The sequence below is a fragment of the Rhinolophus sinicus genome, chromosome 14 (assembly GCF_057876585.1).
Source record: "Rhinolophus sinicus isolate RSI-liver-muscle chromosome 14, RSI-T2T, whole genome shotgun sequence".
Classification (NCBI taxonomy): domain Eukaryota; kingdom Metazoa; phylum Chordata; class Mammalia; order Chiroptera; family Rhinolophidae; genus Rhinolophus; species Rhinolophus sinicus.
Genome location: NC_142514.1, coordinates 91,417,880 through 91,433,681, shown reverse-complemented (window position 1 = coordinate 91,433,681; position 15,802 = coordinate 91,417,880). Strand labels below are relative to the sequence as shown.

At 36.6% G+C, this 15,802-nt stretch overlaps 1 protein-coding gene across 8 annotated transcripts in view; it reads left to right on the top strand.

The window, feature by feature from the left end:
• Positions 1-2,025: 2,025 nt before the first annotated feature.
• Positions 2,026-15,802, top strand: part of PRP4K (pre-mRNA processing factor kinase PRP4K) — a 34,187-nt gene continuing 20,410 nt past the window's right edge. For all 8 annotated transcript variants that reach the window (XR_012497344.2, XR_012497342.1, XR_012497345.1 and 5 more), the window contains exons 1-3: positions 2,026-2,231; positions 10,105-11,304; positions 13,928-14,104. Coding sequence is in view for 3 of the 8 variants with exons in the window: in XM_019752368.3 (XP_019607927.1) it covers positions 2,095-2,231; positions 10,105-11,304; positions 13,928-14,104 (1,514 nt within the window). In the remaining 5 variants the exon portion in view is untranslated. The remainder of the gene's footprint in view (positions 2,232-10,104; positions 11,305-13,927; positions 14,105-15,802) is intronic.

Here is a 15,802-nt window from a genome sequence, read left to right as displayed (position 1 = left end):
TCCCATTACTCAAAAAAATATCAAAGAGCTGTGTGCTCAATAGGTAAACGCTAGACAAATGACATGTCAGTGGGAAGCAGCATGGTAAGAAGGAAAGAGCACACACTCAGGAATTAGATTTTAATTAAAATCCTGGGTTCACACTTAAAACTGAGTCATCACAAGCAAGTTATCTTACTTCTTCACACCAGTTTGCTACGCTTCCTTTGCCTAAAAGTATATTATTCAATTTTATATCCAATATGAGATGTCTTATAAGTTTGCGTGTATTTCCAAGAAGAGATCTGTAATAGGTTTATAGTAAACACACTATGGTCGTTTAATTTTAAAATTGTTTAAAAATAATTTACTAATGTTTTGTTATTTTAATAACATTAGAGCTCTTCTTGACACAATGACACATGGCCTTGCCTTCATGGGGACAGGGAGCAGATAATATAATAAATGGTAAATACAAGGCTGAATTCATAATACTTTTGAACAATTATATAGGGATGAGAATCTAATGGTATGAACAATTAGAACTGTGAAATCCCAACATATACACTATTGGTACATAAATAAATATATGGTTAAAATATAAACCATTTTTAACATATTTCTGAAAACTTCTCTCTTTGAAAGAAATCTTTCAAGTTATTATACCTGAACCTGATTGTTACGGAGAAAGAGAGAAATCCTTCATGAAAACAATGTAATTAAGGACTGTACTATAAAGCAATGCTACAGTGGAGGGTGGGGTAGGGGGAAAACCACAAAAGTCAATAATTATCCAAGGATTAATTTAGTATTCTATATTAATAGAGTGTATGAGGGGAAAACGTTTAACATTTTAACATGCTTGGGAATCAACCAACCAGGTACAGTGGTACGTTGGTTTTCTAATGTAATCTGTTCCGGAAGACCGTTCGAGTTCTGAAACGTTCGAAAACCGGGCACGGTTTCCCCATAGAAAGTAATGCAAAATGGATTAATCCATTCCAGACCTTTAAAATCAAACCCTAAAACTGCAAATTTAGCATGAATTTTACTATCTAATGATACCATAGATCTATAAAACTTACAGCGTTCGTAAACTGAAATATTCGTCAACAGAGATGTTCGAAAACCGGGGTACCACTGTACTTATTTTGTAAGAATATTTCTAACTCTTCCCTGTTGATAATCAAGATATATAAGAAGCTCCAATATTCTGACCTCAAAATTCTAGGATAAACCCCTAATCAGTTGATTACAAGAATGAAAGTGATCATCAGTCTGCTTTCAGGTTCCAGATTATGGGGAATGATACTTTTTTTTTTTTTTTTTTTTGAGAGAGAGAGAGAGAGAGAGAGGAGAGAGAAAGACAGATACGCGCACACAGAGAATGTAAAATCCTACATGGTGCTGAAATCTCTCCAAGAGCCAGTAAATGATTTCTCATACAATATTTAATTTAGTCCCATTGCTGTAGAGTTTATTATTATAGAAAAACACAAATCAGATAATGTGAACCAAAAACATTACTAATTCAGTTCACAGAACCACTGAACCTAATGACTCCTGAATCCTTTCCCCTGGATTTAGCAAAAGCTGAAACAAAGTTCAAAACTTTCAAATAAATGTATCAATAATAGTTACATAGTAAAATGAATTTACTTTAAAGGTGCGGCCTTAATTTTACAGTCTTCTTAATATGCCTTTCCACAAATTTTCCCTCTGATAGAATTAACTAACCGGTATAAAGGCACTCACTATGCCTCCAACGCAGCCCAGAAGCAATATCATCTTGTTTGCCCTCGTTTGAGAATTTTAACTCAACTTCTGCGCCCACAATGAAACGAGTCCCCGGAACCGCACACATGATACCGGTTTCTCAATCCCTTTGTATTCGTCCCCAGCAAGTTTCGAGAACTAAGGGCTCGGTTCTGACATTGACCAGTCAGCCTAAACAACCCGGCCTTACACCCTTAGCAGGTACCGCCTACACCGCCCGACGCCCCTTCGTCCCGGAAGTTGCGTCATGACGTTCGTGCGCGCTGTCCCCGGATGCACTTTTATATCCGGATTCTTAGAGCGGACTCAGAGCTCCACGGTGCTTTACGCGGTTAGCACATGCGCGACGGCTCTGCTCCCTTTTCCTCTACTTCCACTAGCCTCCACGGTCCGGGCTGCCGCCGCCACCGCCGCGGAGGAGTCAGGAAGTTCAAGATGGCCGCTGCGGAGGCTCAGTCTCTGCGGGAACAGCCAGAGTAAGTAGTCTCTGAGTGGTACGGAAGGCCGGAGCCCTGGGGACTGCCGAGTGGCAGACGGTGGAGACTTGCACAGTAGGGCGGGAAAGTTCAGGCCTAACGGCGAGAGCCAAACTTTGCCTTTCCCCGCTCGATACGTTGTGGGGCGGGAAGCGTGGCCTGCAAGCTTCGCTGTCCCCGAGGCCGCGTCTGTTGGGTCGGAGGCGGCCGCGGCCTGCCGCGCGTCGTTGCCCTGGGAAGCATAGGCGCGAGCGGCCCCTACAGGTCCCGTGCGCGCGGCGGCTACCCCGAATGTGCGGTCGCATCTTCTATTCCTCCCTCCGGGACCGAGCGGAGCTCCCTGGGTAGGCACCCAACGGGCAGTGGCGGCAGCGGAGCAAGCCCTAAGACTTTTCTTCGGCATGCAGTACTTGGCTCCTCCTGCTACTGGTGTCCGTTTTAGGACCAGAAAGCGGAGAGGAAAAGGGGTGCTAAGGCCATCCTGTTTGACCATCCCCTGCTATAGTTTGTGCACTCCGTCTCCCCACCCCTGTTTTCTTTATTCCAGCATTCACCCGGTATCCCCCAGCCATCCTCCCCCCCCCCCCCCCCCCGCCTATTGACAGCATTTGCCAATTTGTTAACGTAAGACAAAGTAAGATTAAGTCCTTGGTTTTGAGACCTGGCATTTTTGTCCTGAGTTTGTAAGGCTTTTTTGGGAGAACTAGTGGAAGAAGTAGTGGAAATTGTTAACTACTTCCAAACTCAAGTACTTTGTGTATAATTAAGCAAATGTAAGAATCGATGTGGTCGAGTAAAAACATACTTGTATATGCTGCAAAGGCTAACCATTGCTTAACTGAAAGCAGTATTTTGTTTTTGTGTTTATGCTAGGAAAATTGAAGAACATAAAAGAGAATGGATTTTAAAACAATATTTCTATAGCGACCGTTCTTTGCACGAGCATAATCTGATATGTTTCCAGCCATTTTTGGAAAGAGGTAGATATAGTCTCCCAGCAACTTGGGATTGAAAGATAGGAGAAATCTTTGCCACCAGACGGCCCAACACTTCATTGCTGTGCCAGAGTTCTGGATCCTTCAATCATTTGCTTTACTCAGCTAGACAGAATTACACTAAGTTTTTAGTAAAGGGTTTTTGAAAGCTGCTTTATTATTTTCACAATTTGACTTAGAAGACAGCAAATGGATTCTAAAGTTTTAACAAGACTTTGCCTTTGTTTCTGTCGAGTTCACAGTGTGGCATAGTTACAGTATTTATGCCAGTACAGTACAAATCTAATGCTATGCAGTTGATTATTGTAGTAATCTGTTTAAAGTTCTAAAGCAATATGTCCATTCATTTGATTTCAGGGATGCTTCAGATTCATTTTGAGGAGTGGTTCAGGCATATTTTATTCACATTGAAATCCTACATTTGATAGTAATAAATAACTTTATTTAGGTCTCTGCAATATGAATGACACTGAGATAGTCCTTAATTCTACCTCCACTTCCCACAGAACACTTGGTACAAATGGAATATTTGGCGTATATGTGTTCCACTTTCAATTATTTGAAAATGATTAGCAAAGAAAATAATAATTTGATACGAAAGCAAGTGCTGTGTATACTGCTCATAGTGAATGCTGGAATATAGTGTCTAAACAGTTCTTTAGAAGACACTGAATAGTTTATATTGAATCTATTCAAAGTAAAACATTTAGAAAGAGTAAATATAAAAAGCAGTTTTCAAGCTTCCTGAAGGCTGTTTAGTGACTTTTATATTTGTCAGTCTCTTCAGCTCAGCCTTTTTGATGGTTTTAAACATTTACATTTTTATATGCATTGACTTATATGCACTGAACAGATATTAACTCATTTAATCCTTATAACAATCCCATGGTAGTGGATACTGTTATCGCCCATGTTTTACAGATGATGATACTGAAGCACAGAGAAATTAAGTTAACTTGTCCAAGGTGACAGATCCAAGATTTAAACCCAGGCAGTCTGGTTCTAGAACCCTGCTCCTAACTACTATATGGTCTTGTCTGCCACTACATATTGTGGATAATTTTAAAAATAGCCTTTAAGGTTTGAAATCATTTTTATTTATTTTCAGTGTCCCAGAAAAAGCCATTTTTTGATGTGACAGTTCTAATTCTTGGAAGCTTAATTTCCCAAACCTAATCTGGAAAAGGTGTAGGCTGAAGAGTTTGTTTTAACACCAGTTGGTCTTTTAAATTCATTCTTATTTTTACATCTAACTAGTTCTGTATTAAAGTAGTTTAACTTGTTAGAGAAACAGGCCGAATTACTTTCTTTGTAAAGAAGCAATGGCATTCACTTTGCTCACCATTCTCTGTCTTCAAAGCATAAATTGCATGCCCTCCAAATAAGATGTTGAAAAGAATATTCATTGAAAAAAACACGTGACAGAGGAAGTTAAAATAACACTAGTGGTTGGTAATTGGTCACTTTATTTTAAAATTGTTCCATGGCTATTTTCATTGTGCTAGATGCTCCAAGACCTGGATTGTTTGAATGGTGAAACTTGTATATTGCATTTGAAAAAACAAATATATACTGTTAAATAGTGCCATATTGTCAGCACTTCTAATTAAGCTCTGTTCCAAATAATGTGATTTGAAGGATGTTACTCAGCTCTCAGTTTTGTTTTATGATGAACCTGTTACAGACCAGGTTGGTAGAGACATGTACCTGCTAAATGTGTAATATTCAGTTGCAAAATGTAAATTTGTATATATGGAATTTGTATATAGGCGTCCCCCTTACTCACAGGGATACATTTCAAGACCCCCAGTAGATACCTGAAATCATGGACAGTACCAAACCCTATACAGGCATACCTCACTTTATTACACTTCACAGATAATACATTTTACAAGTTGAAGATTTGTAGCAACCCTGCCCTGGAGCAAGTGTGTCGGTGTCATTTTTCCAACAGCATTTGCTCACTTCATGTCTCTGTGTCACATTTTGGTAATTTTCACAATCTTTCAAATGATAGTGTTATTAAATTATGTTGATGTGTAATCAGTGATCTTTGATGTTACTATTGTAACAGCTCAGATAATGGTTAGCATTTTTCAGCAGTAAAGTATATTTTAATAAAGGATTGTACTGGGTTTAGACATAAAGCTGTTGCACACTTAAAAGACAAAAGTATAGTGTAAACAACTCTTATATGTACTGGGAAACCAAAAAAATCCACGTGACTATCGTGATACTCACTTTATTTCGATGGTATAGTACGAAACCCATAGTATCTCCAAGGTATACCTGTACTGTTTTCTCCTATACATACACATCTATGGTAAAGTAGAACTTAACAGTGATAACTTACTAAAATAGAACAATTATAACAACATACTGTAATAAAAGTTATGCGAGTGGTTTCTTGCTCTCAGAATATCTTTACTCATCCTTCTTGTGAAGGTACAGTGATTACATGATGAGATGAAGTGAGGTGAATGACGTAGGCATTTTGACGTAGCTACCATAAGGGTACTTGTGAACAAGACTATCAGATTTCTTAACAAGAAACCTTTCCCTAGCTTTAGAAGAAAGTTGTTGATAAATTAGCTGCCCTAGCACAAGATTATTATATGTAATATGTTATGTCATTGATACATTGAGTTCAGGTTTTCCTGATTTACCTAGTCAGACTTCAGTTGTTATTTTCTATGAAATTTGCCTTAGAGATCGCCTGAGGAGGGTGAAGGTCTGCCGTGTGCCCAAACCCGTTGTAGGAGAACTCTAGGATTATTAAGGTTAACCTAGTTGGCCCTGAGTGCTTGTAACATTTTTGTCAGTACCCTAGTCATTTCTTGAGATAACATTCATTAAATTACAATAGAAACTGGGGTCACTCAAGAGAATGACTAAGTAACACTGGGCATCATGGTGTAGGTCCTGATTCTCAGAAGCTTTAGGAGCGAGATAATCTTTTGAAGGAAATTACTTCCTCTGTGGGTAAACTCTTTAAGAATTTTGAATGAAACTTTTTGGAAGACTTGTAAATTGTGGAAAGCGTTTGAAAAGTGCAGATTTAGGGTGTTGAGGGGGTGTGATTAAATCGTTTGGGTATTGCATTCAAGAAATAGGTGTGTACACTATGTGAAGCACTGGAGATACACCCAAGCAAAAGCAAAATGTTTGCGTCAAGAGGTAAGAGTATATAGTGTAGCCAGTGTAAATCAGTTGTAGTCTAATGAATACAGTGTTGTATGTTATTCTATATAAGTCATTTAATTGAATAAAACAACTTCTTGAGTACCTACTATAAATTGTGCTCTCATAGGGTTTATATGATGATAGGGAGTGACAAACAGGAATAATATTAGGTGGTGGCAATTACTTTGGAGAAGAATTAGGCAAAGAAAGGGAATGTATGTATGGTAGGGTGGGGGTTGTGATTAAAATGAATTGGTCAGGGAAGGTTGACTAAGAAAGTGTAATTTGCACAAAGAGCTGAGGTTGGCATAGGAACCAGGGGAAAGTATTCCAGGCAGAGGAAACAGTTACAAGTACCAAGGCCCTGAGCTACACGTATACCTGTTCACAAGGAGAGCAGTGTGGCTGAAGCAGAGTGAGTGAGGAAGGAAAGTAGTAGGTTCAAAGTGCTGGGGAGATTGGGCGAGTATGGGGCCTTGTAAAGGCTTTGTTTTTACTCTGGATAGGTAGGAAGCAATAATCAGTGTCACACAGAGTAGTGATATGTTCTGTCGTTTTAAAAGCATCTTCCATCAAATGGAAGAGCTCTTGACTAACTTGGAATGTAATATCAGCCTTCTCACTAGCTTGATGTATGTGTGACCTTAGACAAGTTCCTTAAACCTCCCTAAACCTTAACATTTCATCTGTCATAGAGACAGAGAGACAATATTTCTTGACAGCTAAACTCATTTCTTGAGAGTGTGAACTCATTGCCAAGACAAACTTCTGATTTGTCAATACTATTTCCCCAGTTTTTACAGTTGAGGAAACTGAGGCACAAAGTATCTTGCCTAAGGTTATACTAGGTGTGCCATGTTGGAGGCAGCTTTTTAACAAGTTAGACTCTAGAATACATGCTCTTTGACAGTATTCCTTAAAATACGTTTTTTAGTATTAGCCCTGCCAGTTCTAGTGTCATGATAAGGAAATATATTTATCCAGTATCTGAACATTAATAACAATTTACTTTTTGGGCACTTGGGTCGTGCTAGGCACTGTTGTAAGCCTTAATAGCGTCTACTACCCTGAGCAATCCTTACAACATGCTTTCAGGTAGGTGCTATTTTTATATTTTCTCCGTTTTATACATAGGGTGCCCACAGATCTGAGAGATCTTAAAAGTGCCTCAGACCACACAACTATTAAGTAGTGTGACCAGGATTTGGACCCAGGTGGTCTGGCTCTGGAGACTGCTTAACCACCCAACTATCCTTTTTCTTCTGGATACTTAGATGGTCTTTAAATAGCTTGACCTGAACTTTGTATTTTTAGCACTTAGATTTTACATACCTGAAAACCATTCTTAACCTTTAAAAAGATTCTCCATATCTTGAATTAGTCTAATTCAATTTTTGTCTGACTTTTCCCCCTGTGAGTCAGGGTTCAGAGAAATAAACATATACCCCAACTTCTAGATTGTAGGATGATATATTTCTTGGAGAGGAAGGTAGTTGTAGTTGTCTACGTGAGGGTGTAGCCTATACAAAGTTGAAATGTCTTTGTATCTTCTACTTAAATCTGTGATTCCCTTTTCCACAATCGAGCCCTATGGGTTTTTTTTGGTTAATACAGAGATATTACACTTTCTTTTTCCAAGTCTTTGAGAACATTTGGTGATCCAGAGAACATTATTCTATGTCTCCTATATACCCCATTAGAAAGATGTCAGCTCAAACTAAAACCTGACTCTCACCAGTAGACGCAGATTTCTCTGTAGCTCTCTTCATTACCCTCCCCCCCCCGCCCCCAGTATAGTACCAGAAATGGAGATTGGCAGTCTGACATCCAAAAATTTAAAGTTCTTGCCAGGTGGTAGTTATATGTTTTCCATACCCCCTCATTGTTGTCAGTTAATAACTTTTCAAGCATACTTCCAGTGTGTCCTTTATTGAATACAGACCTGGTTGGAGAGCCAGCCTCTTGCCAGCCCCTGACAGAATGGCAGTGTCATTACAGACAACCCATCCAGCAACCTGACCTTGCAGTTCCTGGGCCTTTGACTCCAGTGAGCCTGTAACTCTATCTCAACCATTCACTCCCAGAATCTCACAGTATGTCTTGTCATCTCCTGGAATTGGTCCACTGAGATCTTAACCTCTATTAGATCAGTTTCTTTCACAAGTTTGATGCCCTGGCAACACTGATCTGCTTGTAGTTTGCTATATGTAACTATGCCTTTTGTCACTTCCCCCCCCTAGAGTACCCTTTCCCCTTCTGGTAATTTTCTACTCATTCTCTAGGACAGTATTACTCACAGTGTTATTTTTAAATCCATGTACCTGCCAGATAAAGACAAAGATCTTGCTTAACTAATAGCTTGGGTTTTCCTGTGATCTCCTACAAGACACCTTCCTTGATCATTTCAAAATGATTTTAGGTGATCCTTCAGTGTTCCTATAATGTCCTTATTCATATCTTTATAATTACACTTCTCCAGTGTTTTATGGGACTTTCTTATCCACTGGACTGTAATTTCCTTGAGGGAGGCAGGTGTTGGTCTTGTACGTCTTCGTTTTCCTGCTTCCTAGCTTAATGTCTACACTAAGTACAGGTGATTTTAATAAATGTTAAAAGAGATTGAGTGAATAGATTCATTAATTCTTAACTTGCAAGGAGCTATTTGTATCGCACAAATAATAAACTTACTAAAAGTATATAATTTGAAGGACTTGTACAAAATTAACCATATTTTCCTACAAAAATAGTATGATGGCTTGAATCTAGATAATTTAAAGTCTGGTTTGGGTCTCATATTCTAGGATGTGATGATTCATTATGTAGTGACTTTAAAGTGGAAAATTAAATATTGCTGTTGTAGTCTGTGTTTAATCTGGCAATACTGAACAGCAAGGATTTAGCAAAATAATTTAGAAGCATAAATTCTAACTCAGCATAGCCCAAAAGCCACCTATTAATATGCACATATTTTGGGAAACTAATCTCTCATTTGAAATTTAGAGTGATTAAATAGCCCACTGAACAAATATTGGGTCGAACCATGTGTAATTGCTAATTTCGGACTACTGCTGACCTGCAAAAGACCCTTTGATGTGGTTCAACCTAATACCACATGATTGCTCAGTCGCTGCAGCAGGCTAAGAGTTCTAAAACCCCCGGTTAGTTTACCTTGGAGGTGTATTTGTATTTGTTAACATCAGCCACCTATACATGTGATAGAGGGCTTATTTGTGTATAGCTCAATATTGGCTCTAGAGATTAAAAAAAAAAAAAAATGATGCTTCTGAATTTCAAGTAGAGAAAGAGATTTGTCTCCCAATATATGTATGTATGTTTTATGAAAAAAGAAAATGGGGGATTCCTTTGGTGTTAAGTCTGTGTGGGAAATGCTGGTTTACTAATCAAGTTATTGAGTGACTTTAACTAAATCAATACTAACATTTTACCTGGTTTGGATTCCCTTTTTCTGTTATGTATTTCCTCTAATACTTTTGGTGTTTGAGTTCAACCATTAGAAACAAATTAAAGTTTAACTCACCATTCAACTCAGTTCTTGCCATATACTGTTAAAATAAATGTCTAAAGCTGTTACAAAAATATTTCATATATTACATTGAGATGTATTTTATCATTATTTTATTGACTGAATGCTTGGTAAATGATATGATTTTAAAATGTGTTTGATACATTTATAGGATGGAGGATGCTGATAATTCTGAAAAAAGCGTAAATGAAGAAAATGGAGAAGTATCAGAAGATCAATCTCAAAATAAGCACAGTCGTCACAAAAAAAAGAAGCATAAACACAGAAGTAAACATAAGAAACATAAACATTCCTCAGAAGAAGACAAGGATAAAAAACATAAACATAAGCATAAACATAAGAAACACAAAAGAAAAGAGGTTATTGATGCTTCTGACAAAGAAGGGATGTCTCCAGCAAAAAGAACTAAACTTGATGACTTAGCTTTGCTGGAAGACTTGGAAAAACAGAGAGCCTTGATTAAAGCTGAACTTGATAATGAGTTAATGGAAGGAAAGGTCCAGTCTGGAATGGGGCTCATATTACAAGGTTATGAGTCTGGCTCTGAAGAAGAGGGAGAAATTCATGAAAAGGCAAGAAATGGAAATAGGTCTAGTATTAGATCTTCAACTACAAAGGGAAAACTTGAACTTATAGACAATAAAAATAGTACAAAAAAGCGAAGTAAAAGCAGATCCAAAGAACGGACTAGACATAGGTCTGATAAAAAGAAAACTAAGGGAGGTGTTGAAATAGTTAAAGAGAAGACAACTAGGAGCAAATCAAAGGAGAGGAAAAAGTCCAAAAGTCCATCCAAAAGAAGTAAGTCTCAAGATCAAGCAAGAAAATCAAAATCTCCTACCCTAAGAAGGCGATCTCAAGAGAAAATTGGGAAGGCCAGATCTCCTACTGATGACAAGGTTAAAATTGACGATAAAAGTAAGTCAAAGGATAGGAAAAAATCCCCAATTATAAATGAAAGTAGAAGTCGTGATCGAAGCAAAAAATCCAGGTCCCCAGTTGACTTAAGAGGTAAATCCAAAGACAGAAGGTCACGGTCCAAAGAGAGAAAATCAAAACGGTCTGAAACTGATAAAGAAAAGAAGCCAGTTAAATCTCCCTCTAAAGATGCTTCTTCTGGGAAAGAAAATAGGTCACCCAGTAGAAGACCAGGCCGTAGTCCGAAAAGAAGAAGTCTGTCTCCGAAACAACGTGAAAAATCAAGAAGAAGTAGATCTCCACTTTTAAATGATAGAAGGTCTAAGCAGAGCAAATCACCTTCTCGAACTCTGTCTCCTGGTAGACGAGCCAAGAGCCGGTCCTTGGAAAGAAAACGAAGAGAACCAGAAAGGAGACGACTTTCTTCTCCAAGGTAATGTGTTTTCAAAACGTTAGTGCTTTTTACCAATGCACCAGATTTTAAAGAAACTAGAATTCGTGGATAATAAAAGATGAGATAGTAATGAGATTTATAGTTTTAATTATCCATTCCACTATATTAATACTCGCACTTTTGTCAGTGTGTATCTTGATTTTGGGTAATTTATAAATACTGAACTTGTTGACAGAATCAGGTTTTTTTCAAATTATTTAGTGTCTTAATTTGCAGACTCTTAAATCCAACTAATTTGGCTGTTAAAACTATGTATACCCGTTTATTACGAGGGAGTAATTTCTGTAGTTGGGATTCATTGAACAGTATTATAGGCTGGTATTTTTAACTTTAATAAAGGGACGTATCAGTTGTAAGAATTGTGATCTGTCTAATCTCTTGAATTGGCGTAGTTTTGAATTCTAACAATATAAATTGGAACTAATTTTTTTGGCCCCAAAATTGGACGTGGAAATTTTTTTCTGTTACTAATTCATATATAATCTCATAGTTGGAAAAAAAAAATTAGTCCTCTTAAATTTAGGAAGAATAGAGTAAGAAAAGATTTTATTTTTTACCAATAATAATGAAAATCATATTTGCATCACACATTTGGTCCATTGGCTCTTTTCTCATAAATTGTAATTATCTCTCCTCATGAGTTGGAGTGACTCATTTAATTTATAAATGAAAAAATAGACTGAGAGGTTATTTACTAGGATCATAGAATTAATAAGTTAAGGCACAGAAAGGATTTTGGTGGGGCAGCGCAGGGAGTTGTTTAGTCTAAACTACTTTAGAAACAGATTTTTAAAACATCTGTATATTCAGTAATTAGGCATGTAAAATTATTGGCCAAGTTTCGCTTAAAATATTGTTGCCTTATTCTATGTAAAGATAATCTGAATTCCTAGCCATTTATTATTGCATATTAATATTTAGTGTGTATAAATATAAGCTTAAGTTTAAGTCATATTTTCAAGAAATTTCAAGAATGCGCTTTTCGAAGTGTTCTATCTTAAGAGATCCTCTTGATTCTTTACTTCTAAGTGACATTGTAATGAAATGGCATTTCCTTTCTTCCTTTAACTTTCCTTCATTGAGCCCGTTGTTAGTTTTACGGGTTATGTTACCTAAAGTGTTTCTTAATGATCCTGGTCTCTGTCAATTTTCTTTCAGTTTGAGAAGGAAATTTTGAAGAGTTTGTTAAGGACTAGAGTTAAATTTTTGAAACAAAAATTATTTTTTTAACTATAGAAGAAATATTAAAAATTCAAATAATGCAGAAGCATGTAAATTCTGTCCTTCTTTCGTCCACTACCACTCTTAAGAAGAATATGTCTTTCTAGCCTTTTTCTATGCCAATACAATTATATGAATTTTTTCTTACAAAAATGGAATCATAGTATTCCTATTAACAATGATTTGCTTTTTTCATTGAACACTTCTGTGATAGTACGTAAAGATCTTTTTAAATTCTGTATATAACAACACCATATTTCACAGTGTAGATATTCCATAATACAGTTAATCATTCCCTTGTTGAAACTGATGAAAATTTATGTTGATTCCCGTTTTTTGTGATTATATGTAAAGCTATCCACAGGTTATGTGTTGAGTTTTTTTGTAGAATAGATTCACAGAAGTGAAATCTCAAAGTGTAAGATTATGTACATTTACATTTTAGAAAGTTACTGCCAAATTTCCTTCTAGGAAATTTATACCAATATGTACTTTCATGACTAGATGCACTGTCCTTTTCCCTAAACCCTTATATATTTTCTTTGTTCTATGGTAATGTTAATTGCAAGGTGCTATTATATGTAATTAGTGTAGTAAAATTAAGACTTAATTGCAAAAATGTCAAAATTTAGACATAAAACAGTCTTCAAACTTAGGAAATGGGATATTTGAGAAGTTGTCAGTTGTTTATCTGAAATTGAAATTGGTCGCTTTAACCATATAAATAGTCTTTAATTATTCAAATTGTGAGACCAAAGTAAATAGACTTTTTATTGTGTGCCTACCATAATACCAGTGTTTTTATAATCATTTGAATTTGTTTCATTACAAAACATGTTAATTTGTGTTTACTATCTTTACTTTCTTTTCATTTTTAATGTGAAAATTTATTTTGTTTTATTTTAATTGGGGAATATTGGGGAACTATTTTTCCAGGGCCCATCAGCTCCAAGTTGTTGTTCTTCAATCTGGTTGTGGAGAGCGCAGCTTAGCTCCAAGTCCAGTGGCCGTTTTCAATGTTTAGCTGCAGGGGCACAGCCCACCATCCCATGTGGGAATCGAACCAGCAACCCTGCTGTTCAGAGCTGACACTCTTAACCAACTGAGCCATCCGGCCACCCCTGAAAATTTGTTTTTAAAAGTGTCTTCTAACATTTTGAAAAGACAGAATTTTTTCCCCAGTAACATTGTTTTCAATGATTCCAAAAGTTATAAACATTAATTATAGAAAATTAGGAAAAAAAATGCCTAAAAGCACAAAAAAGGGTTTAAAAAATAATCACTGTAATAGCCTGCGCTTTCTTAAGATGTTCATTACATGTAGGAAAAATGCGTTTACTTTTATTTGATTTATTTTTCTATTGTATTTGGTCCCCTTAAGGACACGACCTCGAGATGATATCCTCAGTAGACGTGAAAGATCAAAAGATGCCAGCCCGATCAATAGGTGGTCTCCAACCCGAAGAAGAGCCAGTAGATCTCCCATTAGAAGGAGGTCTCGTTCCCCACTCAGACGTAGCAGGTCTCCCAGAAGAAGAAGCAGGTCTCCTCGGAGAAGGTAAAGATATATTACATATGTTATCCTTTTGATTCATTAAACTCTGAATGTTTTTGAAGCTCCATATCAGTTCAGTTGGTAGGTTTTCTTAAAAGACTCTACTCTGTGAAAAAAATTAGCTGTGATCCCATGTAATTTCCTTTTACCAATGTGTGATATTTCATATGCATTGATTTTTCTTTAATATAGTTTTCCTTCAAATTTAAATAAATCAGTGTTCATTAATAACTCAATCTAAAAAGTAGGACTTTTTTTCCCTCTATTTTAAAAAGAGATAAATACTAAATGAACTAGGCTTAGAATTTTTTTTCTAACTATCAGGATAGATCATAGGGTAATAAATAAGCAGCCCCGTTTCCTGTCTGTCTTACAATTCTGTGTTTATTGTTCTGTTAACTTGTATTTGGTCCCCTTAAGAACACAACTTTGAGATGATATCCTCAGTAGGTGTGAAAGACCTTTTTAATTCACAGTAGTGGAAACCATTTTATGTGAAGCACAAGTAGTCAGTAGTTAGTTGGTTAATCAAAAAGCTTGGTTTCTGCAGCAGGGAAGCAATTTAAAAATACATCTACACATTAAAGAGACAGTACACCAAAGGCTTCTATTGTAGCCACTGGGTATATCTTTACTTATCTTGAGTATTTTTATATACTAGATTCTTAGAAGTAGAAATGCGTTGTCTTAAGAGTGTGTATGTTTAAGTTTTTCAAAGTTATTTCCATATTATCTATTAATTTCCTACTTGGGGCAGTATTATCCCTCACATGTTTCTCTTCTGCCTGATTTCATCACCTTTCTGTACACTTCCAGATACAATCATTATGATCATAAGTATATTGTTCATTGCTGAGCAAATAGTCGGGGGACCTTAATTCTAATGCTCTTAGTCTTCTGGCTCCAAAATGACCAATGGGCCTATTTATACAGTAACATCATTGTAGTATTTGTTTTCCCTTTTCCCCTGCCTTGTTCTCTCTTATGTTCTGATTCCAAGTTCCTCTGTCCAGTGTCTACTCAGTGTTTTACCTCCTTGCTTTGGTAATGCATCTCCTATAGCTTCCTGAGGAAAGTACATGAAAGGACATTTTTTGGGACCTGTGTTTCTAAAAAATGCCTTTTATTCTCATTGCTGATGTGTCAAGGAATAGAATTAAAGGTTGAAATCACTTTTCCTTTAGAATTTTGAAATTGTTATTCACTGTTTTCTAGTTTCCAGTATTACTATTGAGAAGTCCTATTCTGGGCAGTTTTACAGGACTTGCTCTTTTTCCCCTCTCCCTCGTCTTTTGATAATAAATGTCTTGTGTTCTGAAATTTTACTATAATGTGCCTTAATGTGTGGCTTTTCTTTCCATTAATTTTGCTGGGCACTAGATGGGCTCTTTAAAGCAGGGAGATTATGGCTGCCTATTCTGGGAAATCTCTCTTACGTTTCTGTTTTTGTTTGCTTTCCCATCATTTCCTGGGTTCTTTTCCCCTTCCAATGGACCTTCTGTATTACTCCACGGATTTTTTTTTTTTTCTTACTCATCTTTTATGTTTGTCGTTTTGTTCTACTTTCAGTCTAAGAGATTTTCTCATTCTACCTTCTTATCCTTCCGATGCTCCCTCCTCCTAGCTCATTTTATTTCCAAGACCTGGTCTGCTGTTATAACATTTAACTTTTGTGTTATGGAAATAGCACCTTTATGTCAA